This window comes from Rattus rattus, chromosome X (assembly GCF_011064425.1).
Source record: "Rattus rattus isolate New Zealand chromosome X, Rrattus_CSIRO_v1, whole genome shotgun sequence".
Taxonomy (NCBI): domain Eukaryota; kingdom Metazoa; phylum Chordata; class Mammalia; order Rodentia; family Muridae; genus Rattus; species Rattus rattus.
The window spans coordinates 62,152,198-62,171,585 of NC_046172.1; the positions used below are offsets into that span (position 1 = coordinate 62,152,198).

The 19,388-nt window shown below is 35.7% G+C and overlaps 1 protein-coding gene across 1 annotated transcript in view; it reads left to right on the forward strand.

Moving 5' to 3' along the window:
* Positions 1–527: 527 nt before the first annotated feature.
* The window catches only part of Apool (apolipoprotein O like), a 30,221-nt gene continuing 11,360 nt past the window's right edge, over positions 528–19,388 (forward strand). Inside the window, exons 1-7 of the mRNA XM_032889398.1 lie at positions 528–542; positions 1,245–1,364; positions 5,001–5,055; positions 6,482–6,580; positions 9,506–9,597; positions 17,311–17,424; positions 17,617–17,725. Coding sequence (XP_032745289.1) covers positions 528–542; positions 1,245–1,364; positions 5,001–5,055; positions 6,482–6,580; positions 9,506–9,597; positions 17,311–17,424; positions 17,617–17,725 — 604 coding nt within the window. The remainder of the gene's footprint in view (positions 543–1,244; positions 1,365–5,000; positions 5,056–6,481; positions 6,581–9,505; positions 9,598–17,310; positions 17,425–17,616; positions 17,726–19,388) is intronic.

Genomic DNA, 19,388 nt, shown 5'->3' on the forward strand with positions numbered 1-19,388 from the left:
AAATTACTAATTAGGTAACTAAGGTCTCACTATATAGTTCCAGCTGCCTTGGAACTCACTGTGTAGATTACATCGGCTTCAGCCTAGCAGAGGTCTGCCTGCCCCTCTCCTGAGTGGGGAGATTAAAGGCATATAATATACTATCATTCCCAGTAATGTGATTATAATTTTTTGTACTTAGCACTAATTTATAATATTTTGTTGCATGAATTTTAATTGTTTACTCTTCCCTTGATGAATATTTGAATTGTTTCTAGATTTTTACAGTTAAATTTTTCATAGAATTAAGGACTGGTGAGGTGGCTTAGCAGCTAAAGGTCTGTACTGACTAGTTTTATGTCAACTTGGTACAAACTAGAGTTATTTGTAAAGGGGGAACCTCGACTGAAAAAAATTGTCCTCATAAGATCAGGCTGTAAGGCATTTTCTTAATTAGCGATAGATAGGGGATAGACTAGCCCATTGTGGGTGGTGCCATCCCGGGGCTGGTGGTTCTGGGTTCTGTAAGAAAGCAGACTGAGTAAAGCATGAAGAGCAAGCCAGTAAGCCGCACCTTTCCATGGCCTATATATATATCATCTGCCTCCAGGTTCCTTTTCTGGTTGATTTCCTGTCCTGACTTCCTTTAGTGAAATACTACAATCTGGAAGCTTAAGCCAAATAAATCCTTTCCTCATTGCTTTTGGTCATGGTGATTTATCCCAGCAATAGAAATGCTAAGATAAGTCCTTACCACCAAGCCAATGACAGGTCACCAGAAGCCACATGGTGAATAGAGAAAACCAACCCCTACAAGTTGTCCTCTGACCTCCACATGCACACCATGGCATATATGTGCATAATTTTGCATGCAAACACACAGGTAATCGAAATTTAATGAAAGCTTTTAGGATTAGAACTAATATGTACAGACCCACATTTGTCATCCTAGGACTCAGGGAGAAGAGGGTTGAGATCACGAGTTGGAGGCCATTTTAGTGTCTTGAGCTAGATAGTAGCTTGGACTGTATAGTGAAGCCATGTCATATAAACAAAATACAAAACAACCTACTGGGTCATATATGTGATATCACTTGATTCTGTTCTCCTAAAAGTTTTTATGTTGTTTATCATATTGTATCTGTAGTTTAGAATCTATACACAATTTTAGCTGTTTTTAGAAGGAAAGTCAAGGATGATTCCTATTTTGACACTGGTGGAAGAGGCAGCCCAGTTTTTTACATGAACTTTTTTTCTACCCCCAGCTCCCCATATATACTGCACCACCTCTCCATTCTAAATATGTTGAAGAACAGCCTGGTTATTTACAAAGGGGATTTACTTCCATCCGTACTACAACTGCTTATTATATTGGCTGGTGCAAGGTAAGTCTATTTTTGGCAGTAGTTAAATATCAGGTTTTTATTAATTGTTTCAGTTATTCATAAATTGTGTTTTTAAAAAGAACTTTTATTCTTCTCTTATATATTATATTCTAACTGCAGTTTCCCTTCCCTCTGTTTCTCTTAGTTTCTCCTTTCCCTACATCCCCTCTACCCCAGATTAACTTCTCTGTCTCCAACAAACAAACAAACAAACAGAAAACAGCAGGCCTCTCAGGGACAGTCACTGAACATAGATACAATAAGACTGGGCACACACCCTGATTTTGCTGGACTAGGCAGTAAAGTAGGAGGAAAAGGGTCAGGCCAAAGAATCAGAGATAACCCTAACTCTCAATGTTAGGAGTCCCATAACAACACCAAGCTACACAACCATAACAAAAATGCAGAGAACCTTGACCAGACCCATACAGGCTCCCTCATTGTCAGTTCAGCTCTGTGGGCCCCTATGAGTCTTGGTTAGTTGATTCTGTGGGACCTGTTCTTGTGGTATACTTGACCCCTCTGTCTCCTACAGTGTCTGGATGTGGGTCTCTGCATCTGCTCCCCTGGTTGCTGGATGATGCCTCTGTGATGACATTTTGCACTAGGCCTTGATTCATATATGCATTTTTTTTGAAAAGAGAAGAAACTCCCTCAAAATTTAGTGGCTTAAAATATGTAGCATTGTATATACCCATTATTTTCAGGCTAGGAATGTGACGAGAATTCAAACAGGTGATTCTTCTGTTCATGTGATATTGTCTGAGGCTACTCTGTGGCATTCATCAGGCAAATGAGATGTAATAGGGAGGTCAAAACAGCTTAATTTGTATCTTGTCAAGGGTGACTGGATGAATGGACCCAGCTGAAATTGTTGGCTGGATGAAAGCTTGATAGCACACTGATGTTTTATTAGCATCACTATATAGATTTAGTTTTGTGTAATCAACATCCCCACTGTGAGTGTCTTAGTAATAGTGGTACCAATATTTTTCTAATACTGAAGTAATAATCAGCTTTCACTCTACCAACAAATGTAGCCTGGTTATAAACCTTTGTGTAATTTTAACATTTATTTTAATATTTTCTGATGATTTTATACATGAGCACCAACCATATTTACACCACTACACGAATATTGTATTGACATCATTTCCACCCCAACTTCTCCCATCCTCCACCTCCTCCTGTGTTCCCATCGTTGCCTCTCAGTTTCATGGCCCCTTATTTATTATTGATACACACACACACACACACACACACACACACGCACACACACACACACACACACACACACACACACACTCACACACACTCACACACACACACTCACACACACACACACACACACACACACACACACACCTCACTCACACTGCTGAGTCCATTTAGTGTTGTTTATATGTATATGTTTTTAGGGTTGACTACTTGGCATTGAATAACCTATCAGGAGGTTTGTTGTTAGGAACCACTAATTCCCCTTCTCTTAGAAACCATTAATGAATTACCCGTGGCTCTTTATCTAAGACTGGGCTTTGTGAGATTTCATCATTGTAAAGATGTTGTTTCGACAACCATGTTGGAGATGCAGATTCCCTATTAGATATAATTCTAATGTATTCATTTTAAAAAGAATTTGCTGCAGCTGGTGAGATGGCTCAGTGCATAAAGACACTTGCAATGCAAGCCTGGTCGCCTGAGTTTTATCCCTAGAACCTATAAAAGGAGGAAAGAAAGAAATGACTTCACAGTGTTGTTCTCTGATTGACTTCACACACACGCACACACACATGCTCATGCGCACATATGCACGCATGCACAGTAATCTTCATCATCAAGAATAGTCTCAATACATTTTATAAAAAAATAGCATCCTTATGGGTGAAATATCTAATCAGTGAACTCTGATCAATCCGTGTGATATTTCAAACATTTGATGCGGAGTTATTTTTGAAAGTTTGTGTTTGTCATACACTTTCAGGGTACAAGTTGTACTAGTCACCCTTAATGTGATCTCTGTGGGAAATATCTTAATTATGGTCTGAGTCATGCCCCTCAGGCTACATGACAAGAGCTGGATGATTCAGACTTAGGTCTCTTGAGACCTCATTTTCTATAGTGTACTCAGATGTGTCTTCAGTGAGGTAATTGTTCCTGAGAGATCTTTAAATTGCTATTGTAACTATCACCCAATTTAAGACTGAAAGAACATTTTATTCTGTTAATATGCTGAAGCAAATAGGTTGATGAAGGGCACTTTCAAATGCATTTCATCTTCAATGTAAACAACTTTTCCTCTCTAATTTTCTCCTAAATACGCAATCTATTCCTCAAAAAAGCCTGATTTAAATGACTTCTTTGTGAAAAGTAGTTTCATGGAGTGCGAATTCAATACAAGCTGCTAGCCTACGCTTTGCTTTAGCAGAAATTGATGTAGCAGTGCCCCCAAGTGGTAAAAAGGAATTCTTAAATACAGTTTGGGAACATTTCCCAAACACAAGTTAGTTTTCTTCCTTAATGCTTAAATGGTTTAAACAGCCCACTTGCAGGTGATATTTAAGACAGTCCCCCAAGAGAAATGTCCCAGTGGCACTTTGTTTTATGCAAGTTTGTAGAGATTTAAGCCATGGTAAACAACTGCTCACTCTTAAACTGAGACAGCATTAGTAGATTAAGACATTTTAATAATTTACTTTCATTCCCATCTAATATACTTGCTTCTGTTTTTCTGCATTGAAAATGTCTGTTACTTTGTTTCCATCCCATGATTTCATGCATAAGGATGTCATATGTTTAGATTGTGTTTCCTAGCTTGTACAATAGAATATTCAGCATGGGATAATCAGCAAGATTCTGAGAAAATCACTCATATTTCCTCTAATACAAGTGAGATAACACCCAATATTCAATGAATACAATAGTATCTTGGCATTCAAGTATGTTAGAAACAGGTAAACAGAAAAAAGCATTGCTTTAAAGTGTTAATCCCTTCAGTGGGTTAATATAAGCTTGATTTATGGAGAATTTATGTTCCTATTTAGGAATAAATGGCTCATTTATTTTTTTCTCATTCTAATTGCACACTAAGATGAAGGGAAGAGATAAAGCGCTCTGCATTAGGTTTCCTGTGTTTGTTTTTTCTCTATAAATCATCATGCCCTGGCTAGTGCATTCTTATTAGTCAGATGGTTTTTTGTGTGTGTGTGTGTGTGTGTGTGTGTGTGTGTGTGTGTGTGTGTGTGTGACATGCACACAAGATGCATGCTGAGATATACTTCATTTCATGATTTATTCAAGATCCCTTCCCTTTTTTTTTCCAGGCTATTATAAAGTAAGATGAAAATCTTTATAAAAATTTTCAGGATCTTTTCTGTGAAATCGCTGATTATTTTAAAAGTATTATATTACCCACTTCTATGACGAAAATAATATACCAGCATTACTATGTTAAGTGAAATGAAAAACAAGAGAGGAAGGGACGATGCAGTAAGCACGTGTACTCCTAGTGAATACACAGGAAACTCTGGACTTAGATTTTAATATAATACTGAATCAACACATACATGTAATCTTAGAGTTGTACTGATTAACCCTTTCCAAAATTCACAACTTTTTTGTATACCACCTTTTGCATAGGGCATTTTATCTCTTTATGAAAATGGGGTCATGGATACAGTACAAATTGGAAAAGGTAGGTGAGTAAACCATCTATAATTAGAAATATGGTTTTAAGTTGTCTTGGTATGAAATTTAAAAATATAAACATAGCATATTCCACATTATTATGATTATACTGGTGTAGAAGATAGATTCTGTACTTTATTTTTAATGATAACAAAGCAATTACTGTTTCTTTCACACTGTATTTTATGCTAAGCCTTTGTCACACTGCTGAGAGTTGCTATTGGAATGACAGATTTCTCTCTGACAGATTAGGAAACTAAGGTTTAGAAAGTTTAACTGGGTTCCCAAGGTTACTAGGAAGCAATGCCCAGATTCAAACTCAAACCACTTTTAGCTGAAAGTCCACATTGTATATTTAAAATTTATAAGGTAAAGATTTATCCTCTTTTGCTAATTGGTCTAAATAAGTGTTATTATCTGTTAAAATACATTATGCTTTTCTATCAGTTGCTGGGAAATGACATAGAAGCACACATCTTGAACTGTCTAAGCTAATGGTGCAAAGTTATTGCACTTTAGCTTCTTAATGGCATTTGGCAGCAGACATAGCTTCCTGATAGTCCTTGCCTAGAGCAGTTGGCAAAATAAACATGTATGGACAACAGAAAGAAAAATGAGCTAAAATTTTAGCAATCATCATAAACTTAATATAGTTTATTTGAAATATTATTTAATGTACACTAAGATTTAACATATTAATTAACATTTTTTAGCTGAGTTGAACCTGGAACTCTGATTTCTGCCTTCATCTTCCTATCTTATCATCCTAAGTGCTAGGTTAATATATGCACCAATATACCCATCTATCCCTTATCAGTCTTGAGGACCATAATTATGTATGTGACTTTCATCAATAACTATGGTAGAAAAGTATATTTTGAGAGCTGGAAACAATTTAAATGTATAAAACACTGAAGCATCTGTACTTTTGATTACACTTTATGTCGTTTTTGACTAATTTCATTTCTCATCTGGATCTTTGTTTGTAACCAATGTCTAATGTGAGGTTTTGGGTAGATAGTGACAAGAAGTATCTAATTTCAAATTTTATATCCTTAAAATTTTTTAACCTGCTTATTGTAGGGATGTAAAACATAAACAATTAGGACTTTATTTTATGGTAATCATATTTAAGTTGTACCTTCTAGCACCATAGCTCTGTTAACAATGATAATAACTAATAATAATAGTATATATCACAAAGAATATAAGTATTAAATGATCTATGGAAGGTAAATTTGATTTTGTTGTTAGTATTATAAGAATGGTTTTAAATTGCTGTCCATATCAATTTTTATATTACTTATTTTAAGAGTAAACTACTTACTATTATCATATTGTCTACTATTAATATACTGATCTCTAGCTTGTATTATACTATATAGAGGGTCCAATTATAGTCATTCTTATTTGTTCTTAACTGGTATCTTCAGATGCATATGTCTATCTGAAGAATCCTCCTCAAGATTTTCTTCCCAAAATGGGAGTGATTACAGCTTCAGGATTGGCAGGTTTGCTTTCAGCAAGAAAAGGTATGCTTTTAAGATATATTTTCTTTTTCAATGCTATTATATTCTAAATTTTACCTTCATTACATTTATTGCATAATATCAGATTAAATTAGTGTAAAAATGTTTTGATTCTTGACTGTACCATATTTATATTTAAATGTTAAACTTGACTATACTAACTATAGTAAAGAATGAAGAATAATGGGGCTGGAGAGATGGCCTAGAGGTTAAGACCTTCCAGAGGTCCTGAGTTCAAATCCCAGCAACCACATGGTGGCTCAACCATCTGTAATGGGATCTGATGCCCTCTTCTGGTGTGTCTGAAGACAGCTGCAGTGTACCTATATCTAATAAATAAATCTTAAAAAAGAATAGAGAATAACTCAAATTCTTTTGTTCTGTTGGTAAAATGCAAAGCAATATAAGAATTCTGGAAAAGAGTTTGACAAATTCTCATAAGTTAACCATATACTCGTCAAGCAAATTAGGAGTGACATTTCAGAGTGTTTACTTACCCTAGATGTGCTGGCTAATGTTTTGTCAACTTGACAAAAGCTAGAGTTGTCTGAAAGGAGGGAACCTTGGTTGAGAAAATCCCTCCATTTAAGATCGAACTGTAAGGAATTTCCTTAACAAGTGATTGACAGCACATTGTAGGTGGTGCCATCCCCTGGGCTGGTAGCCCTGGGTTCTGTAAGAAAGCAGGCCAAACAAGCCATATAGAACAAGAATAAGCAGCAACCACTCTCCCACCCCCCAGCCTCCAAGACATCAACTCCTGCCTCCAGGTCCCTGCCCTGTTTGAATTCCTGCCCTGACCTCCTTCAATGATGACCAATGATTTGGAAGTGTAAGACAAATAAACCCTTTCCACCCCAACTTGCTGTTTGGTCATGGTGTTTTGCTGCAACAATAGTAACCCTAAGAGTCTAGAGAAATGAAACACCCATACACAAATGCTTACAGCAATTGTAAATAATCATAAAAAGCTGGAAACAGGCTAAGTATTCCTCCAAGTGGATAAATGAATCAGGGCACAGCCCCACAAAGGAACACTATTTGGTGTTATAATTTGAGCTATTGGCACGTGTAACATTGGTTGTGAAATTCATACTACCAAAAGAATCTAAAGAATTGTATGTTAATATAAAGATATACATTAACTCAAAACTGTTTTCCTTACTCATGCTACACTAACACTGTATGCAATGTTAAGGATTTGAAGAAGACATACAATATATATCTCAGATAAAATCTGGTTAACTTCTGGTTTCAACCTGACCAAAGTAGTTGAAATCAACATTCATCAGATAGGAATGGTGTTTTCAGAACGATTTTTTAAAATACAGTTAAGGAAAGGGTGAATATTATTTTTTAATCTTCCATCAAGGAAAGATGTCATATATCACCATAATTCTGGGAATTATTGATGAGTTAAGAGATTCTAATCCTGACATTTTGGGGTTGTTAAACCAAGAACTAAATAAAGAGCCAGGTGATAGTGGTGCACACGTTTAATCACAGCACTCAGGAGACAAAGGCAGGTGGAGCTCTGTGAATTTGAGGCAAGTCTGGTCAACAGAGTGAGTTCCAGGATAGGCAGGACTACAGAAACCCCGTCCCAAAACCAAGAAAACAAACAAACAAATAAACAAAAAGAACTAAACAAAAATAGTGAGGAAGACAGAGCTGAGATTCAGTTTTGGATATGCTTTAATTAGCCCAGATTTTCTTTCCCATACCACATAAAGCAGTCTTCTTACCTATCTTCTCCACGTTCAGTCTATTGTAGACCTGAATTTAACAGACTCCTTTACAAATAATTAAACCAGACAGAAAAAAATATAAAACAAAAAAACCCAAGGTTTGTAACATATCACCAACTGCAAGGTCACTAGCAAACATTATCAGGTATTTTTTCACCGTAATCTATTCCTATTTCCTTTTTAAACTAGGGGTCAAAAGCTGTTTGAAAAGTTAACAGTTCTTATTCCCGTTGGCAGGAAAATATATCTGATTTCTTGGTCTCATTCAGAGTCCAGAATACTCAGACAGGTATCTAAGATGCATATTGTTTTGGATCAGTGTTCTCGTGGGGCTAAGCATTAGTTAGGTAAGAGTGCTGTGTCCCCCACTGCTATACAGAATTGTGCTGGATTTGTGGAAATGTTCAGGGCGAATGACTATGAGGATGAAGCTATGTGACAGGGCTTGATACAGAACTCCTTATACCCAGGTTAATCAGAGCAATTTCAAGTTGACAGGCTCCTAGTGAGAACCTAGTAAGTTCCTAGTAAGATTCTCTTTGGAATTTTTTAAAAGAGATTTTGCTGTCAAAAAATGATATGAAAATGACTCTTAGATGCTTAGTCAAGATGCTTTTGAAAATGAATTAATTATGTCAAGCTAATTGCAATTAGTATTACTTCAGTATTCTGAATCAGTGACATGAAGGAGCTATGTACCTTCTGAGGTCCTTAGCTGATTGGTTAGTTGGGTCCTTCACCTTTCTAAGTGTTAATCAGAAAGGGCACATAGAAGAGAGTCCATTTCACTTTAACCTGCTTTGATGAACACAGTAGCTGATTAATTCTCTGCTATCATGCTTTGTTAGATATTTGAAAAAATGTAATTATAATTTTAAGTTTCTTAGGACATGAAAAATAATCTTTTAAAAAAGAAGATAATTACTAATTCCTTTGTGTAGATAATTATTAGTATTAGATTCAGAACATTTTTCTTAAATTGGACATGATGGCTAAAGGACATTAATTGAATTGAGAGCCTTAAGGGCATTTTAGGAACCATCTTGATTGATACTGCTAACTAAAGAGCAATTTAACATAGGGTCATAATTTAAAGAGGAGCAAAGAAAAAACTACAGTTTTATATACCAAATCTCTGGTGGCATGTATTTCAAGTGAATAATTTGTTCGAATTTCATAGGTTCTAGGTTTAAGAAGATTGCTTATCCACTGGGACTGGCCACATTAGGAGCAACTGTTTGCTACCCTGCTCAGTCAGTACTAATTGCAAAGGTAAGTTCTTTTAAATGAAAAGACTGTTTCAGTGTTTAAATTGCCATATTTAAATTGTGACCATATTTAAATGTAATACAGCATCTTAAACATTGATTTTCAGAGGCATGTAGCTGGAATCGTCACTTGGGTTAGCAAAATTACATTAGCATTTTGACATGGAAAAATGCTATTCTTAATTTTATGATGATCACAAATAAATAGGATAAATTTGTGTAGTTGTAGTTCAGCAATATAAAAGCAGGTTGATGGATGAAGTTTAGTGGCAGAAGTAGAATTTATGGGGATAAATACTGCTGCATAGTTCAACTATATAAAATTCAGGAAATTTTTGTTTTTTAATAGCAGAAAATTATGCCTGCTGACAGCTGCTCAGTTTAGGAAGAAAATTAACACAATACAACAAACATCCAAATAATAAGATTGCAAAGAGTTCTGAGATTAAAAAAAATACACACAAAAGTGAATTTTGAAACCATTGGAACTAAAAATCAACTTCCAGCCATTGTAATTGCTGCAAATTTAAAATTTTCCTAATAATTTGAACAATTTCTATTGATTTCTTTTCTTTTTGCAATGATAGTCCCAGAGCCGCAGACACAATGCTAGGTCCTCAGGCCTTGTATCTTATATCACACATTGGGAGTCAGAAGCAGAGTTTTGTAGTATGCAGCTTTTCTGGTTTTCTACCCTTAGTTACCAACATTTAGTATTCCCATTCATACTTACATGTTGTTACAAGAAGGACTTCCTGTACTTGTATCTCACTACTACATCTCTTTAATTGTTGATGTAGATAAAACTGCATTATTCAATATTTTGAGAATGTCAAGGATATTATGAACTCTGCAGTTTGTAATGTGATGAGGCTGTAAAAGCTTATAACAGGGAAAGAACATTCTTCATTAAATCCAGTTATACTTGAGAAAATTGCCGAATAAAGTGATGAATTTGTTTTAAAAGATTCCTTCCTATGAATTTACATGAGAATTAGCCACTCAAATTAATGTTGATACTGAAAGAAAACTTGAGCTCATTTTTATTTAACCTTTATATTGTTCTCATTTCTGATAAGGAAAAGCAGTGGCCCAAGGAGGCTTCTCAGGGACCTGCCTTATCTAGTCATACTCAGCTTTAGGTGCCCTACTTTTCTGTTACTGTTCCCACTTCATACTACAGCCTCTGATTCTACTCGTCTTTCTATAGTGATTTCTCTGTGTGTGTGTATGTGGGAGAGGGAGGAAGAGGGAGAAAGAGGGAGAGAGAGAGAGGGAGGAAAGGAGAGGGGGGATGTGTGTATGTGTTTTCATAAACAATGCCAATTCATTCTTAAGTATAAGCATTAAAGAAAGGTATAAGAAATGTAGCCACTGAAATTACTCCCATCAATACAAATATCAGTGTCAAATCTGTTGGAATATTCTTCTAGTATCTTTGCATGATTATATAGTTAGAAAAATATATAAGTAAATTATAGTTAAGAATAATTCTTAGTGGGAAAATATGCTCAAACGGTATAGAATATATCATTTTAAATTAAAAAGTGCTAAATTTAATTTTACTTTAACAATGGAAAAACTTTACATTTTTACTTTAACAAAGGAAAATAAATTTGAATTTTAATATAAATTCTAAATTAAATCTACAATAAATCACTGAAATTTCTAGCATTGAATCGCTTATTTTTTGACTCTTAAGTATATTGTGTATTTGTTAGATTAGAGTATACATATACATAGATAGATAGATAGATAGATAGATAGATAGATAGGTAGATAGATAGATACAATGTGGCTTCTTAATATTAGATCCATGATAGTATTCAGAAGGTCTTTGACCCTTACACTGTCTAAAATTGTGTGAAAATGTGTGTATATAATAAAACCCTGCTTATTTTATATTTCTAGGACTGATACCTAGCAATTACCTGAAACATTGAAAGCAGTATATATCTATAATGCATATATGTTTACATGCATGTGGATACTGGAGGACAACCTTGAGTACCATCCCCAGGAATACTGTCCACTTCCTTTGAGGCAGGATGTCTCATTGCCCAGAAGCTCACCAATTAGGCTAGATAGGCTTGTCAGTTTGTTCTTGGGATTGTCATGTTTCTGCTTCTCCAGGGGATTACAAGTAGACACCATCACACCTACATTTTATGTTAGTTCTGGGCATTGAACTAAGGTTCTCATGCTTGCAAAGCGAGCACTTTACTAGCTGGACCATTTCCTCTAGCCCCACTCACTTTTCTCTATTTTAAAGAAAGATTGTTCACTGAGTATTACTTTTTTTGTTAAGATTTTTTGACATCTGTCTTATTACATTTCAATTTCCTATTAAGTTTCTTTCAGATAGGGTGAAATTATTTTAAATCATTGAAAAAACATGGTTGCAGAATCCACCTAGATTTTTTATTTATGTCTCCCAGCTTTTTAACTGCGAATCTCAAAGAAGTTAAACATATTTAAGCATTCAGCTTCAAAACTTTATAAGGCATTTTAATCCAAGTTTTCTAGAAACAATTTTAGCTCATATTTTGTCATATTTTGTTGTACTTAATTGTTTAGTTTCAAATGAAATTAATGTAGAATTTTGCAGAGAAAAAGCAAACTTAAGGCTATGAATCAATTTACAAAGTATATTATGACATAAGTCATCATATTCAGTGAAATGAACTGGACTCAGAAAGAGAAATATTGGCCAGCCAGTGGTGCCGCACAGTTTTAATCCCATCACTTGGGAGGCAGATGAAAGCAGATCTCCAAGTTCAAGGCTAGCCTTGCCTACAAAGTGAGTTCCAGGAAAGTCAGAGCTACACAGAGAAACCCTGTCTCAAAAACAGACAAACAAACTAACAAAAACAAAGCAAAAATCAAACACAAAAGAAAGACAAATATTGAATGTTTTCGCTCATTTCTGGCTCCTAATTTGTATATTGATGCATAAAACCACATATATATTCATATATATGGCATGTAAATGTGTGTATGCACACACGTATATGACATGAAAGCAGAAGAGAATCTAAGGGAAGAAGGCTCAAAGAAGGGGTGAAGGAAAGGGAAGGCAATAAAAATGAATATAGTCCTAGTACATGAAACTGTCTTTATGAAAGTTACTATGGAAGACATTTTACAATAAAACTTTGAAAAGATGTATTTTATATTAAAGAGTAACTGCTAGCAATTGGTATTCAAAATTCTATGAGTATCTTTTACTATAAAAAATATTTCATTTTGGCTGGAGAGATACCTTGGTGGTTAAGAATGCTCTTACAGAGGACCCAGGTTCAGCCTCCACATACATGGTGGCAGCTAACAGTCATCTGTTACTCTGGTTCTAGGGGAGCTGATGTACCCTTTGTCACAAGAATCAGACATGCACACAGTGCATATAATTATATGCAGGCAAAATATTCAAACACATTGTTAATAATAATTAAAATAAGCAAGTAATGGGCTTTACTAATTTTGTGATTAGTACAATCAAACTTGCACATCTGTTAGTAACCATGCTATACACTAGACTCCCACAGTTGCTTAGTCTTATAGTTAAATGTTCATTCCCTTTGACGAATATTTCCTTTATTTCTTCCAGCCTCTTAGAATCGCTTCTCTTTTCTCTTTATAATAGTTTATACTTAAAGGAAATTAATGTCTTCATAAGATTTTTACCTTTATGTACATTGTAGCAGTATTCATAATATCCCAAATTGGAAAAAAAAACTCAGCGTGTATTAGTAGATGACCAGTTAGAGAAATGGTGGTACATATATTCAGTGAAATGTTATCCAGCCATAAAGTATTTCTTACAACATAGATGAGCCCAGCTTGGTGCACAAAAACAAACTGCCACCTGATCTCAATTATGTTGAATGGATTTTGTACAAACCTTGATTGAATATGTTTACAGAGATAGCTTGTTTTTAGATGAAAAGATTATTAGCTGATGGCAGACATTCAATTCTTTCAGAAGTCTTAGGTGTGGGTAGAATGTGAAGTTCAGTCAACAACTCCCCCCTTTTTGGTTTTTGTTTGTTTTTGTCTACCTACCACGTGTTGGTTACTATTTTAATCTATAGTACAGATAATAAAATAGGTCAAAAGATAAAAGAAAATGCCCTCAAATTCTGTTACATACATATTATATGCATATGACTAACAATTTCTATATGATAATGGTCATACTTCACATTAGTATACAAAGGAAAACTTTAAAATTGTGGTTTCATACTAAATAGCTTTACTAGGTACCAAGTATAAATAAATTCTAGCTGGAATAAAGATGTACTCATAAAATAAAATGCTATTTTAAAACATAAGAGGAAAAAGGGAGGTGTGTTTTAATTATTTTGAAATAAATTAGATCTTAAGTGAACCCCAATCTTGAAGCCATTAGATGAAAAATGATGTATTTGACTATATAAATATGACCAGGACAATGAATGGAAATCTGCAACTTACAGGGGTGGGGAAGTGGGAGCATCTATGGGATGAGACAGAGGCCTGGGTAAAGGAGGAACCCAAGCATCAATGGGGGTGACCTTAGCTGTGACTCACAGTATTGGGGATATGGAACCTGAAGAGGCCACCTCCTGTAGCCAAGCAGGAACCCCACTGGAGCAATAGAGACACCCACCCACCCACAAAACTTTCCACCCAAAATTTATACTGTCTATAAGAAATGCAGGCACAGGGAATGGAAGAGAAACTGAGGTAATGGCCAACTAATAACCAGCCCAAATTGAGACCCATCCAATAGGCAAGCATCAATCCCTAACACTATCAGGCTTGCATGTTGTTCTCTGAGAGGCTCTACCCAGCAGCTGACTCAGACAGATGCAGATACCCACAGCCAAATAGTGAAGGGAGCTTGGGGACTCTTAAAGAGTAGAGGGAAGGTTTGTGGGCACCAAAGGGGATAGGAACTCCACAGGAAGAACATGATCAGGCTGGACCTAGGCCTCCCTGCACATATTTAGCAAATAGGCAGCTTAGTCTTCATGAGGATCGTGAACCACTGGAAAGGGGGCTATCCCAAAAGCTTTTGCCTATCTATGGGATATGCTCCTCTGGTTGGGCTTCCTTGTCTGATCTCAGTGGGAGAATATGCTCCTAGCTCTGCAGACTTCAAGTGCCAGAGTGGGGGATACCCAGGGGGCTCCACTCACTAAGAGGGGAAGGGGTGGGTGTGGGAGGAAGGATTGTGGAAGTGAATGACTAGGAGAGGGCAGGGAGCAGGATATAAAGTGAATATGTAAAAAAATAAAATAGAAAATAAGCACAATACTATACAAAGGTTAATAGATAAATGAAAAATCTTGGGAAACTATAATATATACAACAAAAGTTAACATTCTTAATATATTAAGAACTTATAAATAAATAAGAGACGAGTACTAGTCAGAAAAGTATAAAAGGTATGCAGAGAAGGCAGTACACAGAATAAGATGTATAAATGGACAAAGAACTGTACTATTATGGTTTTATATGCAACTTAGATAAACATTCCTTCAACTGAGCATACATGCGTGCAGATGTGCTAATTATACCTTAAGTTTCACATTTTATTTTCAAGAGCCAATAATTCAGCAAATTAAAGTTTTTCGGGAAGCAGTCTTTTTTTGTCTTTCAACTTCATAAAGACTTTACAAAAGGAATCATAATTCTTCTGTTGGTTAAAAAGGTAGGAAGACAGGAGTATGTTTTTGGTGGAAGTGTAAATTGCTGAAGTACATTGCTAGCTTTTTGAAGAGCAATATGATAGTATTTTTAAATCAAAATTAATATGATTATTAATCCAGAAATTTCACTTCTAGGAATGTGTTCTACGAAAACACTGCAACTATATATGATTTCAGTTGTATGTGTGTATAAGAAATAGGATACTAATTTTATCATTGTTTATACCTACTTTCATGGTCTATTATTTATTTTTCTGTACTTGGGAGGGAGTGTAGGGCCTCATGTTGTGTGATTTTTAAATTTATTTATTTATTTACTCACTTTATAACACAGCATCAGCCCTTCCTCTCCTCCCAGTATCCCTTCAGGCAAGTCCTCCCACATTTCAAGGGAATGCCCCTCTCTGGATGTCACCCCCTACACTAACACTACCCTCTTACCCACCCCTCAACCCCACCATTCCCCTAACCCCCACCTCACCCACACACACATATTAAGTCACTGCAGGACTAGGCACATTCTCTCCCACTGAGGCCAACTAGGTCTGACCTCATTTAGGGTCATATCATCTGCAGGCAGTCAGGCAGGCAGGCAGCAGGTTCAAGGATAGCCCCTGCTCCATTTGTTGGGAGACTTGCATGGTGGTCAAGCTGCTACATATGTTTAGGGGGCCTAGGTCCAGTCTGTTTATACACATTCTCTGGGAGCTCCCAAGGGTCCAGATTAGTTGACTCTGTTGGTCTTCCTGTGGTATCCCTGTTCTCTTCGGATCCCTCAACCCTTCTCTCAACTCTTCAGTAAGACTCCCTGAGCTCCATCTAATGTTTGGGGATGAGTCTCTGCATCTGTTTCCATTGACTGCTGGTTAGAGCCTCTCAGAGGATAGTTATACTAGGTCCCTGTCTCACTCAGGATGATACCTGCTTTCTTTCTTTTTTTTTTTTTTATACTGGGCAGTGAATGTAGGGACCCATGTTGTATCATTTTTTTAAGTGTAGGTATATAGTAAAATCAATAAAACTTTTTAATTTGAAGAACAAAATATTGTTTAAACAAGTTTATCAAAAGTATAATCTTGTAAAAGTCCTTTATTAAGCCTTAATAGTTGTATACTGTAACAATATTTTGAGTAACTAGATCACTGAGAATGTGATTCTCAGTGATCTAGTTACTCAAAATATTTTTTTCCTAGAGTTTTGTGGATATAAATTTCACTTAATATGAAGTCTTGTAATAGAAACTACCTGGCCAGATCAGTAATGCCTTGATACAGAATGACAAAATTTGAGTGGTGTCACTTAGTGGAGTGAGGTTAAAACCCAGAGAAGCAAATTACAGAATAGTGATGGTGGGAGCTGGTGATGGAAGGAAATGGGGAGGGGAGCTGTTTGTATATACTGAAAGATACAGGGCAAATGTTAGGCGGCAAAAAGGTTGATGAGATCTATCTCTAGAAAGGCACTCGTAGTAAATAAGCTTATACTGAGTCCTTGAAATTTGAGAGGGAGTTGCTTTTGTTTTCATCCTGGGCATATGGCAGGGAGGAAACTACATGAGCTCATATCTATGTTGGCAAGCTGACTACAGGAATTAATACAAAAAGTACACTTATGCCAAAGTCCTGTGTTGTTCATCTTAAACAGATCCAGCTTTTAGTAACAGTGCCTCTACAACACTGAAGAAATGAATTTTAAAATATTAAGAGCTGAGGTTTGGTTCCCTGGCAGAGAGCTATATTCAAGGCCTAGGGTTCTATCCCTAACACTAAAAATTATGTTCAAATAAATAGGTATAATTTTAAATTGATGTTATATTGTAGATGAAATTATTTATTAGCCACTTACATGGAGTTAGTCATTTTTCATATACGATTTTGAAAATACTGATTTATTTTATGTGAACTAGATATTTATGTTTTTATTGTTGATTATGACTTAGGAGTTCATATAAACTTTATCAGAATTTAAAAGGTTTTATTTTAGCTTTTAAAAACCTGTTACTTAACTCACTTTTTCTTTGTTAGATAACTGGGAAAAAGGCATACGCTACAAGCCAGCAAATTTTTCAAGCCATTAAGTCAATGTGGACACAAAGCAGTGAAAAAGGATTACTCCCTGAACCAAAGGAAGAAACCAAGGTAGGGTTTAAATAAACAAGACTGTCATTGAAGCTTTGTTTGAGTAAGCTTTGGCTCCTACTGATACTCCAGAGAGATCAGAAATAAAAAGGAAACAAATGAAAGGCTCAAAGTAACTTGGTATAGCATAAGTTTACGTTCTTTAAGTAAAATGATTTACCTCTGAACAAAATATCTGTTTTTAATAAACAGGAAGGAAGGCCTGATGAAATCCATGCCAAAACGCCTGGCCTGGAACATACGGTGTTTTTGCTAAAAGAACTTGCCTCTGCAACAAAGATTAAATCAGAATCCACCTCAGGTTGGTTTGGAATTTTTAATTTTGTTTTATTTTTATTAAATAATTTAAAAGCATTATAGTCGATGCTTTGAACTTACATGTTTTCCCAAATGTTTTTTTTCTGTCTCATATGTTTGCTTTTAATTTCATTTTTGGTTATGAGGGATCTAGATTCCTGAGATTTTTCTTTTTAAGTCACCACATAGCAATAATCCATGTGTGCAGGTACAGTACTGTCAGTATGATTGAGTGAAACATTTAATATCACTTTATAAATGAAAGTTATTTTATCAGAAGGAGAAAGTGTACCTTTCAGGATTCTGTCAACTGGCAGGTATGGGCCTCACCTGCATAAAGCATTTCGGCTTCCTTTTCTCATGCTATTTACCTGTCAGTCGCCTGTCAGTCTTAGTTTTTACTATCTATGCTTTTATTAAATTCGGGTACCAGGAGAAATTGCAGCTTTAAGTAGTGCATATAACACTATTATAACCTTGCCAGTAATTCAGTATTGGCAATCAATACTTTGTGGGACCAACAAGTGATAGTTATGCTTTCTAAAGAATTCCTATCATGATCAAAGAATGGAGCCAAATGTTTAAAACCACTTTGGCAGTCTATTCACATAAACCTGTCTGTCTCAGATTTGCATAGCTGCTTCATTGCAAAACAAGTATGACACATTCAGAGGTGGAAAGTTGGAAATGGTCCTGTTATCTACCCTTTATAAAGCATGCACTGTGATATAGATTACTTATGAATATTGTTATTCAACCAGCAATACAAAGCAAAACAAAATCCCACTGCTGATGTATTGATAATAATTCCCATTTCCCTCCAGGAGCTTAAACAGCTTCTTTCAAATCATAGAACTCATCAATAGCAAAGCTGTATTTCTCCTCATCTTCCTAATGCCAAAGACTAAACTCTTTCCACTGTATATAGTTCTTCTAATTCAAAACCAGAATTTCCTCTCTAATTTCCTCTTCTTCCTACTCCCCTCTCAATCTCCATCTGGTGGTAGGGCATGGTGGTCATGCCTGTAATTCAAGCAGTTGGGAAGCTGAAAAAGAAGGCTTGTGCACTGAAGGCTAGTGTGGGCTCTTAATTATTTACTGAGTTCCTAGATTAGCTTGAGATACATACCAACACCCTGTCTCAAAAGAGCAAGATAGTAGTAACAGTAATATTAGTCCAAGAAAATCTGTTACCAAATAGCAAAACCTTAGGAGGCAGGGAGATAATCAGGATCAGATGAAGCAATGAAGGGGGAGTCGTAGAAGACAGAAGAATTCCTTTATAAGAACCTGGCCATGCTCAATCTTTCCTAATCTTAAATGAAAGCAATGTAGTCTATGGTATTCAGAACATTTTTCTTAAATTGGACATGATGGTTAAGGGACATTAATTGAATTGAGAGCTTTAAGGGTATTTTAGGTACCATCTTGATTGATACTGATAACTAAAGAGCAATTTAACATAGGGTGATCACATTCTTCTGTCTCCTGGACAGTTGAGGTCTTGTATACTCACAATATACTCACGAAACATATTGTCAGGACACTTCATATGGTACAAATTCCATTCACAAGGCCTCTACCTTCACTTCATGTAATCCTGATTACCCCCCTTGCCTCGAATTACCATAACATTGGTGGTTAGGATTTCAGTGTAACTGTAGTTT